Consider the following 24,597-nt stretch of genomic DNA (forward strand, 5'->3'; position numbering starts at 1 on the left):
ACATGTGCATAGTTACGGTTTCTTGCAGCTGATATAATAAATACCATGTTAATGATATTATTTAGTATGTCCACTACTTATCTTGCCTGCATGTGCCAAAAAGAACATATTGTTCATGATTATAGATCATTGTATGATTTTACAAAGATGTAATTCATTTTTTGGTGCCTGCTTCAATAAATATAATGAATTATGCAGAAAAATTGTCATCTATATGGATTTGAAAGTGTAAATGCATGCAGTGATATATTTCGTTTTCTTGCAGCTGATGTCATAAATGTCATATTTTAGGATATTAATACAAATATCTATTAGTTATCTTACCTCCATGTGCCAAAAACAACAGAGTATTGTTCATTTTATGATTTTATAAAAACATGCATTTAATTATTTGGCGCCTTTTTAAAATAAAAACAGTGACTAATGCACCCTGGTGTGTTTTAAAGTGGTCAGTGTGAATGCATTTGCAGGTGCATGGTTCTTCTTCTTGCAGGTGGGCTAACAGATGCCCTGTTTTCCGTGACGTGTCCACACGCGTGTGGGATCAGTGGGTGGGGGTGGATCCGCGCATCCTCCTACCGTAAACTCCTACCCCAGTCCGGTCCGCCGCCTCCTCACTCATCCTCTTTGTCCACGAGCTGCGCCTCGCCGCTCCATGGCTCCACACCGGTACTCACCGGGCACCGCGTCCACCGTCCAGAGCGAGACCTCCGCGGCGCCCGGCCCCTACTACGGTGAGTCCCCGCGCTCCGGTGACGGTGTTCATGTGAAGGGGATGCATTTAAGACAAAAAAAAAAAAAAAAAAAAAAAAAAAGAAAGAAAGAAAAGAAGAAGAAGGGGGGTGGATTTAGGAGGAAAGCAAGTTAGGCAGCGGCGACGGAAACTATTTTTATTATGATTTTATGCATTTAGATAGAAGCAAAAGACTGACTGAAGCTGTCTGCATTTATTTATTTATTTATTTATTAGTTCGCATCTATCTATCTATCTATCTATCTATCTATCTATCTATCTATCTATCTATCAATTCATTCATTCATTCATTCATACAGACAGATCAACTTGATTCATCCTGTAAATTGTGTATTTTTCTTCTTCCTAAATAGACCCTGGCAGCTCCACAGTTGTTGTTTCTGCAGTGAAAAAATATGGAAAAGTAACAGAAAATTCCCAGTATTCATGTCTCTGTTCATTTTCTGCCAACAGTTTCTTAGACTTGTTCCAGTTCTAACTCATATTTCTCCAGTGCATGGGTGAATCCTGTTGTGCACCGTGCTTTGTGTGGTTGTGATGACTTCACAGACAGTGTCACCAGTAAAGAACTACAGGAGTGAACACATCTGAAGAGGGAGCACTTATAGTTCATGACTGATGAGCACGTTTTCAGTTTGAGTGGACTTTCCTCTGACCACAGGAACATATACTGTAGATGTTCACCTCTGATGCCCTACATATGACCATCCATATGTCCACTCAATGAAATATATAACATGTACTGTTGTTATGCGGCCCTATTATTGAAGAATAATCGCTGTTACAGCCTTCTGGTCATTTTTAAATGTGTTTACAGACTGTTGTGTGTATGTTTATGCATTTGTTGCATGGATACCTATGGTCTAGTGAAACAGTGTGTATGTGGAAGTACAGCAGCACTGATGGTTCATGTAAACATGTATAGAAGCTCTGTGCAAAAATTCTACATCATTATATACTTCACTCAGGGTCATTCTGGTCTCTATTTAGACTTTCTAATAAACATACCAGTGGTCCACTATAATTTAGGTCTAATAGAAGGCTTTGTTATCTGATCAACTTCTGCTTATTGAGTAAAAAAAAAAAAAAAAAAAAAAAAATCTTCTATTAATGTCACATTAAACAGAACAAACTAACAAAACTATAAAATCTGATACATTCTTTATATTTTTCTGTCTTTAAAGTAAAGCATTGCTAACACAGCATAAATATACTTCAAACTGTACTAAAAAGCTAAACCTGTATCCTTCAAATGTCCCTGTACTCTATTACAGTTCATACTTATTGCCACTGTGTGTTCAGGACCCTTCACTTCTGCCTAAAATGTGTAGGTTACACTTGATAGACTGAACATGTGAATAAATGCTCAGCGTGGAGGTAAAAATAGACTTAGACAATAAAAGGAACAAAGGTGTTCATGCTTTGGACTGAGTAGACCTGGTCTATTTTGGTGAGTGGCAGGATAAGGATTACCTAAGTATTACTGCTCACTAATGCCATCAGCTGACCTCAGGCTCAGAAGACTCTCCACACACTCTTTGTGTTTGTTGTTGTTCAGTATCTGCTGTTACAGAAGCGTCCACTTCCTCATATCATGAACCTGTAATCACAGCGTGTAGACGATACACCCATGAATACGTCATGCATCTGTACCATGGGGGGGGCACCAGGGGCTTTTCTGCCTCCAAACCATTTGACTTTTATGTGAAAATGTCAAAGAGACAACAGCAATGAAGCATTTTCTTTAACATTTTCTGCCATAAAATAATTAACCCTTTATAGGGCACTCACTTAAATACTCTGAAATTCAGAATTTCAACCCTAGTCTGTTTTTGCAGGACATAGCAAGACTTTATTACTTTTGTATTTTTTTTTCAAATTTTTTTATTGTCATGTAGAAAATCAGGGTCATTTAAGTTACCATATTTGGTTCCTTGCCCATAAATGGCAAAAAAAAAAAAAAAAAAATACAAGTGGTCCAGGAACAACAAGCCCCGCCCCTTGCATGTATTGTAGCTTATTTTGGCATCAATCCAGCTGATGTCATCATGTCTATGCATGTGCCAAGTTTGAAGTAAACTGAAACAAAATTGATGTTTTTATAGAAATTTGAAATTTCACCCATTATAAGTACATGAGGTCCTCGGGTTACGCGGTACTCAACCTACGCTGTTTCGACTTTACAACGCCTGTGTCTCGTCCGCTGTTTTGTCTCCAGCCCCATAGTGTAGAGTGTCTGTGTTTGTGCTCCGTAATTTTCTCGGTATCCTCGCCTTTTTCACCCTCCTTTATCACATCATGGCCCCAAAAAAGAAAGCAGGATCTTCTAGCGATGCTGGTCCAGTCAAGAGGAAAGCCATTACGATGGAAATGAAGCTGGATATCATCAAAAGGTCAGAGAAAGGCGAGACGCCGACAAACATCGGTAAAGCCTTAGGCTTCAGTCGGTCGACCGTGGCGACCACTATTAAGGACAGGGGGTATTAAAGGGTTAATTCCGACTTGCATGGAAATTCAGGTTACGTCGCCAGCGTAGGAACAGAACTTGTTCGTAACCCGAGGACCTCCTGTAAATGGAAAAAAAAGACACAAAAAACTGTGGCCTACTGTTCCCAAAATATAATCAGATCTATTCTGAATCTATAGTTTTGCTCCTAAAGTGTCAACAAACAAAGAAACAAACCGAACCAAACACATTCAATAAAACAGCTGATATAAGGTCAAACTGACAGGAATCACTCCTATTCACTGTTTATGGCTTCAAAATGCCTGTAACACCTGTGAATCACTGTGTGGTGTTAGAAAAACCAACAGGCTTCTGGACCTCACTGAAGCACAGGCTTGGCCCCATATTTAATGTTTGCAGAAATTACCAAAAATAGTGACTTGTCCAATAAAGGGTTAAAACTTAGTATTGATTCACATTGTATTTCCACTGCACACACATCATCCACGTGTTACAGAGCAGTGAACTACAGTGGTGGTTTATCCACATTTTGCAGTAAATTGCTGGTAGTTTCTGTTCTTTTCTACAGTTCTGTGCTGAAACTACCACTCTACCGACCTGGAGTCCTATAAGGACCAGAGGGACTTTTCTATTCTTCTATTTTGTAGCCCTTCTGCCACCGCTCACAGGACTTTTGTGTATCTTATGAGGACATTGGTCTGTGTTCTCCTTAGGTTACCTTTGCTGTAGTGCTGTTTTCTTCCAGGAAAAAGCAAATGTAACATGACAAAAGCAGAAGAAGCCATAGCAGAATGAAAACTTACTGTTACTATAGAAAAGATCGTCCCCTGACCATTTGAACCCATAAAACCCCAAACAGCCACTGGTGATCAAAAGCATCTGCTGGTGTAAATATTAAATACCTGTTGATCCACTAATCCTATCAATACATGGAAATAATCGGTGTAAAATACAGTTCTTCATCTTTTCATAGTCATCAGATATTACCATATTTGGACGTTCAGAGGCTCCGTAGTTACCGTGGAAACACCATAATCTTCTACAACATTGATTCACCAGTCAAACCCATGGAGTTGGATCAATGACAGTGTTTTTACATTCACTTAATGATATCTTTGCTGCAAAAAGTAACTTTTTCTTGAGTTTTCTGTTTCTGATTCAATAACCTTTAAATTTACTCTGAGCTCTAATGAACATCATGTGATCAATGGATTAAATATAGAAAAATACCTAATTTACAATGGAAAAAATGCTAAATATAGTGGATGATATTACAGGGTGACACAAAAAAACGGGAACTTTTTAACAATCCAATAAAACCAAGAGTGATGAAGAAAAATATTTTATTCATAGTAATTGAAACCTTAAACCATGCCATTTAAGAAACAATGATGGAATTTTCATTTTTTTAAAATTACTTCCTGTAGATGGCGTCCTCCTGTACGAATGCATTCTTGAAATCTGCTGTTGAGATTCCTCATTGACCGCTGCAACATCTCAGCTGGGATACTGTGAATTTCATCCTGAATTCTCTGTTTTAACTCATCCAGAGTTCTTGGTCGAGTCGTGTACACTTTACTCTTGAGATAGCCCCACAAGAAAAAAATCACAAACGGACAAATCTGGCGATCTAGGGGGCCAGGAGTATGAGCACTTCTTGGTTGTCCTGTTGGTTTCTTCTTTAGGGCAGATCCAGTCTCTTCAAAGTTATTAATCCAACATTTTATCGCGTGTTTTGATGGAACAGCACCACGACGTCCTAAGTTGTAAAAACGTCGGAACTCCCTCTGCGCAGCTGTCAAACTATCACCGTTTTTATAAAACATTTTTATGGCTAACGCACGCTGTTGCCCGTTCCACTGATCCATGGTTACTAAAATGGGGGCGTGTTTACTTGCTCAAGGTCACTGTCTCGCAGTGCTGCCACTTGCTCATGTCTGCCGATACGCACTTCAAAAATTCCCGTTTTTTTGGGTCACCATGTATAATAAATGATGACAAATCACTTAACCCTTAGGTCCTCCTTGGGCATTTATGTAGATTTTTCTCCTTTTTTTTTTATTCACCAGTAAAACCCATAGAGTTGGATCAATGACAGTAAATGGAGACATTGGCTTTCACATTCAATTAATGATATCTTGGCTTAAAAAGTCACTTTTTCTTCAATTTTCTCTGTTTCTGATTCAATAACCTTTAAATTTACTCTGAGCACTAATGAACATCAACATGATCAATGGATTAAATATAGAAAAATACCTAATTTACAATGAAAAATGTTGAATACAGGAGATAATATTACAATAAATGATAATAAATCACTTAATCCTTAGGTCCTCCTTGGGCATTTTTGTAGATTTTTCTCCTTTTTTTGATTCACCAGTAAAACCCATGGAGTTGGATCAATGACAGTAAATGGATACACTTGTTTTTACATTCAGCTAATTATATCTTTGCTGAAAAAGTCACTTTTTCTTTAGTTTTCTTTGTTTTTAATATAATAACCCTCAACTTTAATCTGAACTTTTATGAACATCTACATAATCAGTGAATTAAATATAGAAAGATATCTGATTTGCACTGAAAAACCCCAAAATACAGAAGATAATATAATAAATGGTGATAAAACACTTAAAAAAGGTTAAATCTGGAGTAAATTCATTTGAGAACTGCCACAAAAGTAGCACTGGGTCTTTATGGGTTAAAATATTTAGTTTTCAGTGTCTTATGAATGACATTGAGAGTTAAAAGTTTCTGTACTTCAGTAACAGACCCCATAGTCCTGTTTTTGGGGTTTGAGGCTTCATTCATGTTCATGGTGATCTGATTTTCCAGGAGGGTGTACCAGAAAGAGACACTTTGAGGCTTTTAACGTCAACAGAAGCTGGGCCCGAGTTGGAAAATTCACCATTAACTTGTTGAGTGAAGTTTTCAGAGTCACGTCTCCTGTCATTAGAGACACCGAAGGCCTTTGTTATGAAACTGTGGAAAGTCAGTGCCTCACACTGAGTCCGCTTTAGAAACAACAACAGCAGAGAACAGCGGCACTTAGAGAATATGAGCAGCGCTGCTTCTGTGTGCTGGGGTTCCCTCGACACCTGCATTTGAACACTTTAGGTGAGTCGTCTCAGAGTAAGAAAAAAGGATGGAAAGAAGAGAGAAGCTGAAGGAAGTCGAGTAGATGTAGCGTAAAAGGAAGTCCCTTTGGATAGAATGACTTCATATATGGAGGTAATATCCTGTAACGTTTACCTTAACCCTTTTATGCGCTGTCCACTCCAGTGGACAGTTCTTCTCCAGCTGTTCTCTCGTATATTAATGGGTTTTGTTGTTTTAGTTCCATATCAGTCAACACAGTGGACACTTATGCACCATCCCATACACTGTAATTCAGATCATTACTGTAACTTTACTGTTCTTGATAAACCTGATCTGCACTAACATGTTTGAGTGTAAATCAATTGTTATTTGTTAGAAAAGAAGGATTTTTTTTGCATATTATTTCCATGAAGTGAGTAATAACTAGCATTAGAATATGTTCAAATGTGAGAAGACATCAGATTAGCAGAATTAAAAATGTTTTTATTTCATTGTTTTCATATCACTTTCTGATATTGGGTTTTAAACACGTTTCTTTACTTCAAAAATTAAATGCATGGATATTTTTGTAACTCCATAGAAAAAAAAAAGCTCGATCGCATTGCTTTTTTCATGGCTAAACACTGAAGAAAAAAATCTTGACTAAGGTTCTCATAATTCGTGCATGAAAGGGTTAAAGGGATCCAAAGCACTTGGACGTTCCAGAAAACAGTCAATGACAGATTTGCACTTAAACGACACATATGAGTGATTTAAAGAACTTCATATTCACCTTTTTTTTTTAAAATATAAAATAATTTTTATTTGTAATGCACTTTACATTCGACACCAAATCTCAAAGGGCACAATGCAACCACAAAACAGCTACAATATACAATAAAAAAAACAGATAAAATCAACCAGTAAAGGGTTACGTATTTATTTACATCTTTTTGATGTTCTTTCAGTGGTTCACACCTGTAGAAAGGTGTGTAATTAATTCTCATCTTACTTCATCTGTAAATTGCTGTATATTTCATCACGTTTTGACATTTTTTCATCAGAATTTTGACTTTAAGAACCTTATACACTTTGGGCTGGGTCTGCTAAAGGTCTGCGTGTATAAAAACGTGTGCAAACTCACTGCACACGCAAAAAATGTACAACCTGATTTACCAAGGCTACATTCAAACAGCAGGTTTTTGGATTTTTTTGTGAAATCCGATTTTTTGGTGTGCTCGTTCATATTACAAATTAAATGCGACTTCTATCAGTTCTCAGTCTGAACCGAATGTGACCCTGAAGTGACTCCCATGTGCAAAAGAGGTCCTGATGTAATACGTGACCACTGTGTTTACAGAAGTAAATATGGAGGCGTCTGGTATCAGCGTGTGTGGCACTGATAAAAGTTCCTCTACAACCGAAGTCAGCACCATCACACTCAAATAATTTCAAGTATTAGATTCAAAAAGAGCAGAGCCAGGTTTTCTGCTGTGGCCTTTTGTGGTGCAACGGCCGAGTGTTTGGATGTGGACGCGGAGTCAGGAGTGGTGGGAGGCGGAGTCAGGAGTGGTGGGACAGTGATGTTAGCGGCTTCACTCACAGACTTTATTCAGAATTTTAAAATGACAAGAGGAACGCTTAAATCTATCTGTGAGTGCCTCTCTGTAACGCTCATCTCATGTGACCTATATCTGTTCACCAGCCTGTCGCAGTCAGACTGTACTGGTAGTTCAATGACGTAAAAGTTGGATAAATGCGACCTGGCCGTTCAGACTGACGTCGCATTGCAAAATATATGATATGAATCAGATTTAGGACCACATATGAAAGTGGCCTGGGTCGGATTTGAAAACATCAGATTTGTGCTGTTCAGACTGTCTTTAACAGGTCACATACAGGTTACATACAGGTCACATACAGGTTACATACAGGTTATATACAGGTCACATACAGGTTACATACAGGTCACATACACGTTACATACAGGTTACATACAGGTTATATACAGGTCACATACAGGTCACATACAGGTCACATACAGGTCACATACACGTTACATACACGTTACATACAGGTCACATACAGGTTACATACAGGTCACATACACGTTACATACAGGTCACATACAGGTCAAACAGTGACAAAAATCAGATTTGTGCCATTCAGACTGTCTTTAACAGGTCACATACAGGTTACATACAGGTCACATACAGATCACATACAGGTTACATACAGTTGAGGACAAAATTAGCCCCCCTACTAAAATGTCATTGTTTTAAAGGTATTTCCCGAGTGTTTTTACACAGAGCAACACATTTTTAACACAGCTTTTTTAGATATCCTAGTTTTATTTTGGATGCTTACATGATTTTAGTTTGCACACAGAAATGAAAATATTCCACAAAAAACAAAACGTACCAGGGTCAAAATTATTAGCCCCCCTGATCCTAATAGTCAATTGTGTATCCTTTTTGCTGGATAGCAGCCTGCAGTCATAGTATTTTTTTATTACAAGTCTCTGACACTTTTTTTGAGGAATCCCAGTCCATTCTTCTTTGGCAAATCTTTCCAGCTCCTCCAGATTTGGTGGCCTTCTGGCATGGATGTTCTTTTTTAGGTCACCCCGAATATTTTCAATGGGATTTAAGTCAGGGCTCTGTGCAGGCCACTCAGTTACATTCACTTTGGTCTTCTGAGGATAGCTCTTCACCAAGAGAGATGTATGTTTTGGATTGTTGTCATATTGGAAGATGAAGCAATGACCCAGACCCAGTGTTACTGCTGACTGCTTAAGGTTTTCTTTCAAAATCTCCGCATCTTTCTTTGTTCATGATTCCTTCCACCTTGACCAGATTTCTAGTTCCAGATGCACTATAGCATCCCCACAACACAACACTCCCACCACCATGTTTCATTGTAGGGACGGTGTTCTTTGGGTTCTATGCCTCTCCCTTTTTTCTCCAAACATAAACGCTGCCTCTATGGCCAAAGAGCTCTAGTTTTGTCTCATCAGACCATAGGACACACTTCCAGTATGCATAATGTTTCTCCAGGTTGTCCTGAGCATATTTAAGTCTGGCTTAAAGGTGTCTCTTCTTCAAAAGTGGAGTTTTTCTTGGTCTGCATCCTCTCAGTCCATTCCAGTTCAGAGCTATAGTGACTGTCTTCTTAGAGACTATGATTCCTGATGTGGCCAAGTCATTCACCAGTGTCTTGGCAGTTGTTCTGGGGTCTTTAGACCCATCTCTCACTAGTTTTCTTTCCAGGGTCTTTGAAATCTTTCACTTCCTATCTCTGCAAGGCTTGTTCTGTACTGTGTGGCTGTTTTTGAATTTCTGGATTATACTTCTCACTCCAGTTCTTGACACTTGGAAATGCTTGGATTGCTTTGTGCATCCCTCTCCTGCTTTGTCTACATCAATAGTCATTTTTCTCGGGTCCAAACGGATTTTTCTAGTTTTGGGCATGGTGCTTTCCCAACTGACTGCTCAATGAGCCATACTGAGGCTTTTATACCATGTTTAAACTTAAATGTTAAGTGAAATCACTTGATTCACCTGATCACTTTTAAACACATCACCTGTGAAGTTACAGCACATCATTGCACAAAAGTGGTTTGTGCCATGACTTAATAAATGGTCATTTCTTAAAGGGGGCTAATAATAATGTCCCTGGTTATTTTAGTTTTTTTCTAAATAATGCTGTTTTGGTGTGCAAATATAAATAATTTTTGCCTTCTAAAGAAAACTAGTATGTTCAGAAATGCTATGTTGAAAATTCCTTGCTTTGTTAAAAAAGTACACTGAACAAAAATATAAACGCACCACTTTTGTTTTTGCCCTCATTTTTCATGAGCTGAACTCAAAGATCTAAAACTTTTTCTGTGTACACACAAGGTTTATTTCTCTCAAATATTGTTCACAAATCTGTCTAAATTTGTGTTAGTGAACACTTCTTCTTTGCTGAGATAATCCATCCACCTCACAGGTGTGGCATATCAAGATGCTGATTAGACAGCATGATTTTTGCACAGGTGTGCCTTAGGCTGGCCACAATAAAAGCCCACTCCAAAATGTGCAGTTTTATCACACAGCACAGTACCACAGATGTCACAAGTTTTGAGGGAATATGCAATTGGCATGCTGACTTCAGGAATCTCCACCAGAGCTTTTCCCTGTGAATTGAATGTTCATTTCTCTACCATAAGCCATCTCCAAAGCTGTTTCAGAGAATTCATGAAGAAGACTGTGCGAGGAAAATGGTGGTCACACCAAATACTGACTGGTTTTCTGACTCCCCTGGACCACCCAATACAGTAAAAGTGCACATTTTAGAGTGGCCTTTTATTGTGGCCAGCCTTAGTCACACCTGTGCAATAATCCTGCTGTCTAATCAGCATCTTGATATGCCACACCTGTGAGGTGGCTGGATTATCTCAGCAAAGGACAAACGAGAAGTGCTCACTAACACAGATTTAGACAAATTTATGAACAATATTTGAGAGAAATAGGCCTTTTGTGTACATAGAAAAAGTTTTAGATCTTTGAGTTCAGCTCATGAAAAATGGGAGCAAAAACAAAAGTGGTGCATTTATATTTTTGTTCAGTGTACTTAGGAAAATCTTGAAGAAACTTAAAATTTCATAGGGGGGCTAATAATTTTGTCCTCAACTGTACAGGTCACATACAGGTCAAACAGTGACAAAAATCACATTTGGCCACATTTGGCTGCAGTGTGAACGGAGCCTAACAGTGCGCACTAAGGGTTGTGTCTTTCACGGCTGGCTGGGGCTCAGGAGGTAGGGCGGGTTGTTCAAGATCCAAAGGGTTGTTGGTTCAAATCCCGCTCTCTCCTAGTCATACACTGTTGTGTCCTTGGGCAACACACTTCACCCTCCCTTCCTCTAATGCACAGGTGTCAAACATGCGTCCCGGGGGCCAAAGGGTCCAGTCCAGCCTGTGGGATGAATTTATGAAATGCAAAAATTACACTGAAGATATGAACGATCAAAGATGTTCAAATCATTTTAGGTCAGTTCAGTCTAAAGCGGGTCAGACCACTAAAATACTATCAGAATAACCTATAAATAATGAAAACTGCAAATTTCCCTCCATGTTTTAGCGTAAAAAAAGTAAAATTGCACAAAAATGTTTACATTTACAAACCTTTTTTTTTTTTTTTTTAGAAAAAATGTGAATAACCTGAACAAATATGAACCTGAAATGTCTTAAGACAAGTCTGTGGAATTTTAATAATATTCTGTCTGTTATTAAATGTTTTGTGTATTTGTAGATCCACTGTGATCTGTACGTTATGATGCACATGTATAAATGATAAACTGAGGCAGAATATTGTGAACGTTCCACTTATTTTTTTTAAGAATTTCCAGGTTCATGTTTGTTCAAGTTATGTTCAAGTACAGTTCATAGATGTAAACATTTTCATTATGAAATTCCTATTGTTTAGACTACTTCACTGCTACGGCCCACTTCAGATCCATTAGGCTGAATGTGGAACTGACCTAACATGAGTGACACCTCTGCTCTGGTGGATGAATGTTCGTTGATGGTCGGAGGGGTCGTAGGTGTGAAGTGGCAGCCACACTTCTGTCAGCCTGGCCAGGGCAGCTCCAGATACATATGTATATTATTATTCAAAGGTGTAAAATGTTGCGTCTCCATGCAGTTTACGTTTGCTGTAATGAATATACAATATGGGGCATTTACATGCAATTGTGCATATGCTGGGAGGAGAAAATGTAAATATATTAATTTAGCACACACAAAGCAATTTATCAAACCCAAAAGCAATTCTGCTGATAGAAACTGTGTTTATATTTAACAGGTCTCAAAGGGAGGTGCACACGCTTTGGATGTGTAATTGCGCACACACAGCTGCGGTTATTGTTGCAAGAAGGCGACACTGAAACGATGAAACAAGATGAAGAGAATGCATTTTTCTTCTAGAAGAAAAAGTGTATTTGTGCCTTTCCTTTTCAGCTGATCCACTACTGAAATGTGCACAGCACCGAGCTTTGTCATTATAACAAAACAATCAACAACAAAAACACATCTACCATCTCAACTTAATATTCATGAATGATTTTATATGATTTTTTTTTTTAAAGCTTTGTCAAAGAAGTGAACAACTTAAATTCATTAAGTCCATTCCATAATTTCACACCCACAACCCAAATACATCCAGACTTCACATCTGTCTTCACTTTAGAACATCCAAAAATATGACGACCTCTTCAATTATAATGACTGTCTCTTAATTTTAAAGAAATCTTTTAATAATTCAGTCTAAAATGATGCAAAAATGCAGACATTCCAGTGGATAACAACAACAACAAAAAGCTCTCACACACTGAGCCGAAGCCTCCAGAAATCAGAAAAAAACAAAAACACTGTTATAACGTGTTTGTAACTCACTCATATTTTAGAATCAGTGGGATATTTGTGCATCAGATGGTGGTGGATTGTGATTGGACTGTGAACCGTTGTCCAGTCCTTCGTGCTGTAGCTACACGACGCAGACTGAGCTGACATAATGTGGCCGGTGGTTTTAGTCTCCACACTTAATGAAGGTTTTAATTGACTTCATGTATTAACAGATGGCCTCCATCTGTCTGTGGGGTCTGGCTGTGCACATCTAAAAGAAGCAGACTGACATGAACACACTCCACCAAATGGCCCTGGAATCCCACCTCACATTGTTATGTGTTTTGGCTAAAATTTCCTCAGGGGGTCACATGAGTGTCCATTTTTGTCCAAAAAAACCCCCCAAAAAACAAAAAAAACAGTTGTCATAAATGTACAGAAGTGTGTGTAAATAATGCTAATCCATTTGTGCACAGACTGCTGATATTATTTGACAGCTGAAGCTCTATTTTCAGAAATATTTGAAAATTGTTGCCCTTTGTAGCAAAACCACATTTGGTTAAATTTGCTTACACCTGGCGGGGGGGGCATTGACATTAATAAATTCACAGAATAGCACAGCACAGCACACATAACACAGAATAGAAGAAAATACATTAGAATAGAATTTTTAAAATAGCATTAGAAAGAGCATAAATAACTGGTGGACGGACGTGACATTACCCATGATGCTCTGGTCAGTACCAGTACTTTATTAGGAATAAACTTATAGACTTACTATTGCTAATTCTGCTCTTCTTCATAAATGTTCGTATTGTGGATCTAAAACAATACTAGCTGACACAAAAACACTAAATGTGTCAGTGGACGGATGTGACATGGTTGTTGTGGATCCCATCATACTGATGCTCTGCAGCCATGTCACCGTTTACACTAATGATCCCTGTGCAAAAACTAGGATCACAATTATTTAGTGGATAGTTTATCATCAGACTAAAGAGGAAAGAACAATATAAAATTGTTCTTTCTGTATAAAAATGCTTCTTATTGTAAAACTGTTGATTTAAACAGTGCTGTGTGCCATTCTTCATGTATGTATTGGTGTAACATAAGCAGGATGGATCAGCACCATACTCCAGATTGAACCTGTACAAATAAAACATGTGATATGTAAGAGAGAATCTGGGAAGAAAAACTGGGGAATCGAAAAGAATAGAAGATTTGTTTTTCAGCTCAATTCAGTTCAAATAGAACTTGGCCATTTGTGACATGAAAATATAGCATTAATTGTGATGAAATTGGAAATTTTTGAGCTGAAAACATAGTTCATATGAGCATCAACATGTTGAACAGAACTGAAATCCTGTCCATTTGAACAACTGTCATTTACCAACACAAAGTTCCTTTGGATTCACTGAGATTCATTTAATATGAACAAAGACACAAAGAAGACATCTGAGCACATTTAGACGATTTCAGATCTGAACAGTGGAATTCTGCATCTGACAAGTGATTTCACAACAATGTGTGTGTACAGTATGTGTGTGTGTACAGTGTATGTGTGTGTACAGTATGTGTGTGTGCGTACAGTATGTGTGTACAGTATGTGTGTGTGTGTGTGTGTACAGTGTATGTGTGTGTACAGTATGTGTGTGTGTACAAAGTATGTGTGTGTACAGTATATGTGTGTGTACAGTGTGTGTGTGTACAGTGTGTGTGTGTGATGAGGCAGGTGATAGAAGGTTCAGCCTCTATTGCAGACCCAGCAGAGAACTTCACACAGTCCTGTGTTTTTATTTCACCATCAGTCACAGGTTTATATTTGTTTATGTTTGTGGTCCCAGTCGATGCTTTTATTTACTGTGTCATTATCATTTCACTTTAGAGACACAAACTGAACTGACAGGAAAGATGTCCACTTTAATCCCACAGAGACACTTTTATTTATTTATTTTTTCATTCTTTTTTTATTTAACTTTTGCAGTAGTTCTCAGTCTGTGCCCCCCCCCCCCCCCCCCCAATCCTGCCTCAACCCCAAAAACATTGAAACATGAATATTGTAACAATACTTTTAGCTTTTCCTTGAATTATTTGTTGTGCAAATTCAAAATAACCTAGATTTTTGCTGGAATAATACAAATAAATTCAACCAGACTGCTCCCTGTGACAATATTTTTCCAAATAAAAATAGGAAATGGGCAATTATCTTACAACTATGACAATAAAGTTACTTTTTTTGGAACAACAAACACATTTTGGTAACAAAGATAAACATCTGAACAATGTCAGTGACTGCAATGAGCCTGTTTACATCACACAAAGACTGGTGACAACAATAAGCAAAAACCCCAAAAAAACAGGCAGTAATTTAGTGATAACATAAAAAAATAAGTTTGACCAAATTTTTTAAAGTGCAGCATAGTTTGAGTTCTACTCCTTCTTCTACTTATTAATATTATTACTTGTATATCGTTGTTATGACCTCTATTACTATTATCACTTTGTTATAACTTTTATTTTGTGACTAATAAACTATATAAATATGTATATACACATATACATATAGTGCATACTATAACATTGTATATTATAATATTATAACATAAGCTACTTAATACCGCTACTTTGTCTCTTGTTTCTACCAGTACTTTCCAAAGTGCAACTGCAATTTTTTCACTACTGTTTTTTTAATAGTTTTTTTTTTTTTTTTACATACATAGTTTATTGGATTGCTTTTTTATTGCTTTTTTCATTGTGCTCTGCTTAACTTTAGAGATAACTTATTGTATCAAACCATCTTTTTAAGAAGGACAAAAATCATTCACATACATATTACAAAGAAACTGAACACATAATTTTACATATAATGTATAGCTTATGTAATATGTTTCAATGTCAAGAAAATTTGCAGCAAAGGAGGAAGGAGAAAAAAAGGAAAGTTGAATTGTTTAGATTACATTATGTTCGGTAAGAAACAAGAAGTACAACATGTGAACTCTTCATCCAGAAAGTGACTATTTTTGGTAATTTCCACATACATTAAGACAATGAAAACAACAGTTCCAGTGAGGACAGTGAGTCCACAGTCTGAGGTCCAGTGTGGTCTCCAGGGTCTGTCAGGTCCAATGTGGTCTCCAGGTCCACCTCTAATGGAGCTAATGTAAGGACTGATGTTAAAGGGGTCATGTGGATGTGGACAGGGGTCTGGACCAGCACTAGTGTTGGTCTAATGTTCTAAATACATGTTCCTTTCACCTTACGTGTGTTTTCCATGTTTTTTATGTACACTACAAACAAAAAGTTAAGGATATTTATTTATTTTTTGTCATTTGTAACTAAAACTATGTCTGGTCATTAAAAATGTTTCAATTCAATTCACACAAAAAAGTAAAAAGCGCTGGGCAAGAATCCCAACTGAAAAAAATAGCCCAAAAATTAAAAATATCCATAACTTTGTGTTTGTAGTGTATATACTTCTTGTTTTTGATTTTTTTTTTTTTTTTTTTTGCCACTTATGGCTAAAGAACCAAATATGGTAACTTCACTGACCTTGTTTTTCTACATTGCAATCCATTTTTTAAAAAAAATCACACAAGTAATAAAGTCTTGTTTTGTCCTCTGATAATGCACTGAGTTTGAAGTTTTGAATGTTAGAGTATTTCAAGGAGTGTCCTATAAAGGGTTAACTCTTTAAAAAAAGTTTAAAAAGCAAAAAAAAACCCAGCTGGAGCCAGTGTAAAAACTCATGCAAAATGGAGGAAGTTATCTTTAAATGTTATCTTTAAACGTGCCATTTCCATCAGCCCTTTTTTATTGTGCATATAAATACACAGTGTGAACAGATGTCAGAAACTTCCATGAAGATGTGAACTGAAGTTTCAAACCCAGCGTCGTGAAGCAGACGTCTGGATCTGAAGACAGATGATTGTGCATGTGCTGGTGTTTTCAGTTTGGACTTTGACAGGTTCAGAAGAGAACACAGGCCTTCTGGAACATCCTGACCTCTCCTCCTCTCTCTCCTTGTATTCCTCCTCCTCTTCCTCCTCTCATCTTTTGTCCATCACTTCCCCTCTCTGTCTTTACTGCTGAATAATCTGAATATATTTCCATCTCATCTTTCCTTCTGTTCTTCACCTCTGCAGTCTTTGTGCCATTTCATCAGTTGTTTTCTGTTCGTCTCAGAACTGTCAACTCTTTTTTTTTTTTTTTTTTTTACACCATACAGCTGCAACTGACAATTATTTGTGAGGATTATTCTTTCCGTTAACTGTTTTTTTCTATAAACAGTGAAACAGAAAGGAGAAAAGTCCCCCATAAAGTCGTCACAAATCTTTTTTTTTTCACTGACTGTTAAAAACTTAAATATACTTACTGTCTGCAAGAAATTTTATTTATATTTGTAATTTGTCTAGAACTAAGTCCTTCTATTAACCCATAAAGACCCAGGTCTACTAATGTGGCAGTTACAAAATAGTTATATTATATATATATATATATATATATATATATATATATATATATATATATACACACACACATATATACAGGGTGGGGAAGCAAAATTTACAATATTTTGAGGCAGGGATTGAAAGACAGTGTATGACCAATTAGTTTATTGAAAGTCATGAGAATTTATTTGCCACAAGAAAATTTACATAATAGAAAATGTTTTTATTCTATGTGTCCTCCTTCTTTCTCAATAACTGCCTTCACATGCTTCCTGAAACTTGCGCAAGTGTTCCTCAAATATTGGGGTGACAACTTCTCCCATTCTTCTTTAATAGTATCTTCCAGACTTTCTCGTAATAGTTTTGCTCATAGTCATTCTCTTCTTTACATTATAAACAGTCTTTATGGACACTCCAACTATTTTTGAAATCTCCTTTGGTGTGACGAGTGCATTCAGCAAATCACACACTCTTTGACGTTTGCTTTCCTGATTACTCATATGGGCAAAAGTTTCTGGCAAGGTATGGATAATAGTGTTAGGTATGATTATGACATCAATATATGTTTGGTTTCAAAACAATTGACGTAGTGCCTGCTGAGAAAAAACAACTAAATGTTCATTGTAAATTTTGCTTCCCCACCCTGTGTGTGTGTGTGTGTGTGTGTGTGTGTGTGTGTGTGTGTGTGTGTGTGTGTGTGTGTGTGTGTGTATATATATATATATTTTTTTTTTTAACTTTTAAGTAATTGATCACCATATTATTATAGTATTATCCTCTGCATTTTGTGTTTTTTCAGTGGAAATCAGGTATTTTCCTATATTTAATTCACTGATCATGTAGATGTTCATAAAAGCTCAGATTAAAATAGAGGAAGATTATTTCAGAAATAGACAAAACTGAAAAAGTGACTGTTTCAGTAAAGATAATAAAAACTGAACGTAAAAACAAGTGTGTCCATCCACTGTCACTGATCCAACTCCATGGGTTTTACTGGTGAATCAATGTTGTAGAAGATGACGGTGTCTCCATGGTAACTACAGAACCTCTGAACGTCCATATGGGTCATATCTGATGACCATGAAAAGATGAAGAACTGTCTTTTACACCAATTATTGACATGTATTGATAGGATTAATGCATCAATAGTTATTTCACATTTACATCAGTAGATGGTTTTGGTCAATGGGGGATCTTTGGGTCTTCATGGGTTAATAGTTCTAAACACAGTTCTAATACTTTTAGGTCATTTTGTAATATTTGAAAGCAGAAATACTACATATCACCTCTGAGGCATTAGTGATTCAGTGGCAGATCCAGAAAAATGGAAGATGGGGGGGGGGGGCACTTTATATACATATACACATTGACATCGCTAGGACTTGGAAATATCTGGGGTTTAAAAAAAACAAGGGGGGGGGGGTAGTAGTAGTAGTAGTTTGTAAGACTGGAGTGGAGGATACTTTGTAAGTACAGCGACGCTAGATTTGTCACTAGTTGCTTTTTACCCTCAGCCACACTGGCCACAGGGTATTGTCATCAGCTGGTCGTCCCTCTGTCCGTCCGTCTGTCTGTAAACTTTGCCATGCACTGATAGGTCAGACCACCGGGGGCAGTAGTGCACCTGATAAGTCAGCCCGAGGGTTTTCAAGTGCACACGTTATGTTTAAAAAAAAAAAAAAAAACGTCGCCAAGAGGGTTTGAAAAGTTGCCCCCCACCATAAGTCCCATACACATCTCTCTCTCTCTCCCTCTCTTTTCACTCAGTATGCATGAGGTACACACAGGCTGTATGGACGTCAGTGATGAAGGAGACATGAATTTTCTTATATGCTTATTTAGGAAAAAAAAAAAAAAAAAAAAGCCCAGAATGCCCAGCTCTAAGGACGCCCGTGTACATATATTTATGATATCCTTCTGTGAATTCTCATATTCCTGTTTGCTTTGTTTACAGAACAGACTGAACATTAGGGTCATATTTCACAACACAATATACACTTTAATCTGAATTAACTCTGAAGCTTAAATGCAAACGTCACATCCTGAAAAGTACTGAGACAATCAGATAGTAAATAAGTCAGCACTTAGGCCCTCAGAGGTTTAACTCAATAGGTGATGATTTGACCTGCGACATAAATGACTAGGGTTCAGTTCCTGATCAAAGCAGCAGTTGTTTCTGCAGATTACCATGTGAGGGTGTAGATAAATCCACCACTGAGATTACAAATAACAATATAATAATAAAGGACTTCTGATGGAACAACAGTAAAGCTACTTGAGTTTTCCTCTGTTCTGTCAGACAGGAAGTCATTTTTGCTGCAGAAAACAGCATCCTCTGATTGGTGGTTACATAAGCAACCCTGACTTTGATGGCTGACAGGAAACAGGAGGATGAAAGAGGATGCAGCGTTGTCCTCCTTTAAGCATTTCCTGTTGGCCCTGAGATATAGACTTGAGTGTGTGTGTGTTTGTGTGAATATGGAGAATATGACGCAGCTGATGCTTAAATCTTGACAAGCTTCGTCTCATTTCCATATCTTCATCTTCAAGAACACTCAGGAACGAGGGAAGAAGAAGAAACAGATCCACAAAGAGTGAAGGAGAGAATAAATTATTTCGTCATTTACATGTACAGCTCAAACCTCAGCCCCTTCAAATCAACTCGGAGAAAAGGATGAGATGGAAAACACATCACATTATGCAAGATGCAAATCTACTCGACTTCACTGAAGAAACACACAATAGAAATATTAATGAGACTCATTATGTCCAATTAGCAATGTTTCCTCTTCTTCAATGAAGAAGTATTAATTGACAATATTATTTACTTAAATATACCAAAGTATCCAAATGTGTACTCTCAGTTTAACCTATTATCAGTACTAATCAGAGGAAAAAGTTATTTATATTCACCTAAAATATCTGAACAGTCTACAGCAAAAGCTCAGTAGAAAAAAAGAAAAGAAAAAGAAAAGAAAAGCAGTTGAGCTGGAAAAGAGACAGAAAAAACAGGCTCTATATTGTCTCCTTTGTTGTTGAGTGGGTGAGTTGTGTTTACAGCTTTACACACAAAAAAAGAAAAGAAAAAACAGTGTGTTATAAAATGACAGAGTGTAAAGCAGAGTGTGAATTCAGTTCAGTGGTGAGAGGAAGTGGTAAGAGTTTGAGGAAGAAAAATTAGATCAAATATGCTTTTTAAACTTACAGGGCTAGATTTTAGTGTCACTAGGGTAAAAGAAAAAAAAACTGGAAAAGCACCTGGAGAGCGCAGACCTCCAACAAGGCAGACCCCCCCCCCCCCAACACCACCAAAATGTAATCATTTGTTCCTTGTGCCAGTATCAACATTTACTGAGAATTTCATCCAAATCCATCCATAACTTTGAGTTCTTACGCACAGACAGACAACACACAAAAAATTAAACCAAAAATAGAACTGTAGAGGCTAAACAACACAGATACTGAATATACAGTACTGTATATACAATATATATAATATATACAGTAGATACAGTACTGTATATACAGTATATATAATATATACAGTATCTACATACAGTATATACAGTATCTACTGTATATATTATATATACTGTATCTACTGTATATACTATATATACTGCATATACTGTATTGCATCTACTGTATCTACAGTATACATTATATATACTGTATCTACTGTATATATTATATATACTGTATCTACAGTATCTAGTGTAAGGCGGTTCAGTTTTGGTGTGAGGTTTCTGTTGTCGTGCAGATTTCAGAATAATTAATCAAAAACAGAAGTCCGCTCCCTTTTGTTGGAAATGTGGATCACAGTTCTTCAGAGTGTACTGATGGCTCCAGTGTGAGGGTCCTGAATTAGACATGAGACGTGTGGTGTGGCCCACTTCTGTTCTACGCTGCAGCTGTACACTTGAGCCCACAAGGCTTTCAACTGGCGGCACACGGACGGATTCTGATCTCAAAGCAAAAGCAAACATGGGCTGGATCTGTCCCAGGTTCATCCAACGCCTGCCATCGCAACTTTAAAGACCCCAAGTCTGGCCTTAGCCTGAATGTAGTGAATTAACGCTGGTAAAACTAATCGTTTTTATGTCTAATGTTACAGTATACCTAAGAAAACACTTTATAAATAAATAAATAAATAAATATACACACACATGATTAAAATATATACACTGTTTTCTTGTTACACAGACCAGGCTCCTATTTTGGCCTTTTTTCTTTTTTAAGAATACAATAAGAATATTGTCATTATACACATGTACAACAAAATTAAAATTCACAAATGAATTAATTTCTTGCACATGTATGACTCTCACAGGATGTTTTATTAATATTTCTTGTCAAATTTCAAGTTTGTTCTTGTAAATTCTCCTCTTTATTCCCAGAGAATGTGACCTTTTTTCCTTGTAATCATTACAATTTTCATTAATCTGAAAAATGTACTTTTTTTCCTCCAAATATTACCTCTTAACATTCAAAAGTGACTCTAATACTCCATCAGATAATATAAACTTGTCAGACATACAGCTTTGAAGAGAGACCGCTCTAGAATTCTAGACCTGAATCATCAAACAAATCTGATGATCTGAATTTTTGCTCCAGGAGTAACTCCCTACATCTGATTTCTAAACTCTTCCTAAGTTAAAAGATTAATAATGTGATTTTTTTTTTTCCCATCATTTAAGTCTGAAAATGTGCTTTGTTAAATCATATGAACATATTTGACTCAAACACATACCTATGGATTGTAAACAGTTATCTTTTAACCCTTTAACTCCTGATGTGTCTGTAGTGAGCGTTCTGAATGTAGGATTTATTTTAAATATTCCTAAAAATTCAACTGTTTGCTCAACAGGAAAATTTTAAAGCATGCTGATAGTACAGACCAGGGGTGTCCAACTCCGGTCCTCCAGGGCCAGTATCCTGCAGGTTTTAGGTATCTCTGATAATGATGTAATGGGTTCCAGGTGTGAAGGAAGAAGGAAATATCTGAAACATGCAGGATACCGGCCCTGGAGGACCGCAGTTCCACACCTGTGGTATAGACCTTGGTCTTTGCAGAGACATCTGAGCATGCTCAGTGCACAACCAAAACACAGAGCAGTGAGTGAGACTGACTCGTAATAAAAATAGACAGTTTGGGATTTTTTAAAAACATTTTCCTTGTTTTTGTCTTTTCACTGTTGTTTGCAGTGTTGGGGTAATTTTCCTTGATTTTTTTTTTTTTTTTTTACTGCATTTTTACAGAGTTTTGACTGTAACTGCTTTTTGGAATTCATCCAGGTGCCGAAAATTAAAGAAAAAAAAGAGCCCCAAAACAAAAACTACAACAAAACTACAAACTTAAACACTTGTTCAGTGTGTTCCAGTTCACAGTTCATGTTCTACATCTTAAATCTCTTATTGATGTCCATTCTAGTGCCTTATTAAGTCCAAACCTGTCAAACTTCAGTTCCTCTTTTTGTCTTTTTCTGTTCTTTCACCTGTTTTGAGCTAAAACACACGGTAAAACTAAACCACTGAAGAAAAGGAACACAAACACACACACAGCAGCTTTAATGAACCTGAAAAAGACGGATGTTTACCTGGAATAATTATTTCTTTATTTGTGCATTTTTTCCCCGTCATTTGAGTCTGAAAATGTGTTTTGTTAAATCATATGAACATATCTGACTCAAACACAGTCTTATGAACAGTAAAACAGTCATCTCTTAATGTTTTACTGTGTGTTGTTGCTTCATTTTGTAGATTTTAGGTGCAGAATGACCTGAGCAGCTTCAAATCCATCCACTACGGCGCCCTGTCCTCTTGAACAACCACCATTAAAGCTTTTTTTTGTTTCTGTCTTTTGTAGGAGAGCCACATAAGTTTGATCCTGACTTCAGAGGTCCTGTCCGAACAAGGTAACTCCATTTACAGTCCATCCAAAGTCCTCAAAAACAATGGTTATGCAATCCAGTCCTAACTCCTGTGTGTGTCATGTGACTAAAACAGACAGAAAAGAAAACATGGAATGAATAAAAGCATTGTTTTTGTCAGAACAATGACGCAGATACTGATGGAAGAACTGAAGGGATTTGGGTTTTTATCAAGAAAACATGTTAAATGGATAGATATCAGCTGTGAAATTAAACTCTGATGAGCTATTTTTGTTGTTGTCATTATATTTGTCCAAACAAATGGACCTTTAGTTGGACCAGGCATTAAAATGAACAAGAAACTGAAGAAAACAAGGGTGGACTAAGAATTTTTTCTGCAACTTTATTAATACAAAGGCTGAGAAATGCATATGTATTGTCAAAAAAAGCATAAAAGACCATGAAACATTTACTGAATTGGTTTCCTCTCCTCTGATTGGCTAATAAAAAAAAAAAAATAAAAAAAACCTGTCTCCCATAGAAATCCATTAAAACTCTGTCTAAAAACACTCAGTTAGTGGTTCTTTTCCAGTACTTGTTTCTTCTAATAAGTAATCTTGTCTATCTTTACATTTTTTCCTCCATTACTAAGATTTCCATGGAGTGAATAGAACGCTGTATTGGACTTACTGTCATGCTTTTTTGCGAATTTCGGTTAATTTAATAAAATGCACTTATTGATGACAGACTTGACTGTCGTTGTATTTAACTGCTTCTACTAACAAGACAGTAAAATGTGTTTGAAATTTAAGTTAACATGTTTACAGAGCCAGTGAGTTAGCATTTAGCATTAGCTCATCTCTGACCCCTCCCACAGCTGTGGCTCCACCCATTTTGTCCAAATATGGTCGCTTCAAGCCAAATGCCAAACTCCTGCATTTCAGTTTTCAATCAAGAAAACCATGGACAATGTCTAGATATGACCTCTGAAATTTAACTCTTATGAGCTATGTTTGTTGTTCTCATTATATTTGTCCAAACAAATGGACCTTTAGTTGGATCAGGCATTAAAATGAACAAGAAACTGAAGAAAACAAGGGTGGTCTAATAATTTTTAAAAATTGCTACAATTGATAAAATGAATAAAATTGCATCCTCTCAGCTTTAAGTAACTTTGACACAACTGATCAATGTATGATTTATATGAAATATTCCTAAAATTTCAACTGTTTGCTCAATAGGAAAAATTTCAAAGTGTGCTGATAGAATAGACCTTGTTCTTTACATAGGCATCTGAGCATGCTCAGTGCACCCCCAAAAAACAGAGCAGTGAGTGAGACCAACTCGTAATAAAAATAGACGGTTTGGGCTTTAAAAAAACAACTTTTTTTTACTGTTGTTTGCAGTGTTGTGGTGATTTTCCTTTATTATTGTTTTTTATTGTGTTTTTACTGAGTTTTGAACGTGTAACAGATTTTTAGAGTTCAACCAGGTGCCAAAAAGTAGCTGAACTAATTTATAAAAAAAAAAAAGAGGTTCAAAACAAAAACTACTGGGCTCAATTTCAAATACTTATTGTTCCAGTTCACAGTTCATG

At 36.8% G+C, this 24,597-nt stretch overlaps 1 protein-coding gene across 1 annotated transcript in view; it reads left to right on the forward strand.

The window, feature by feature from the left end:
• Nucleotides 1-607: 607 nt before the first annotated feature.
• LOC115436797 (choline transporter-like protein 5-A) overlaps nucleotides 608-24,597 on the forward strand; it is an 81,086-nt gene continuing 57,096 nt past the window's right edge. Inside the window, exons 1-2 of the mRNA XM_030159736.1 lie at nucleotides 608-734; nucleotides 22,997-23,045. Of these exons, the coding sequence (XP_030015596.1) occupies nucleotides 656-734; nucleotides 22,997-23,045 (128 nt within the window). The 5' untranslated portion in view covers nucleotides 608-655. The remainder of the gene's footprint in view (nucleotides 735-22,996; nucleotides 23,046-24,597) is intronic.

The sequence above is a fragment of the Sphaeramia orbicularis genome, chromosome 17 (assembly GCF_902148855.1).
Source record: "Sphaeramia orbicularis chromosome 17, fSphaOr1.1, whole genome shotgun sequence".
Taxonomy (NCBI): domain Eukaryota; kingdom Metazoa; phylum Chordata; class Actinopteri; order Kurtiformes; family Apogonidae; genus Sphaeramia; species Sphaeramia orbicularis.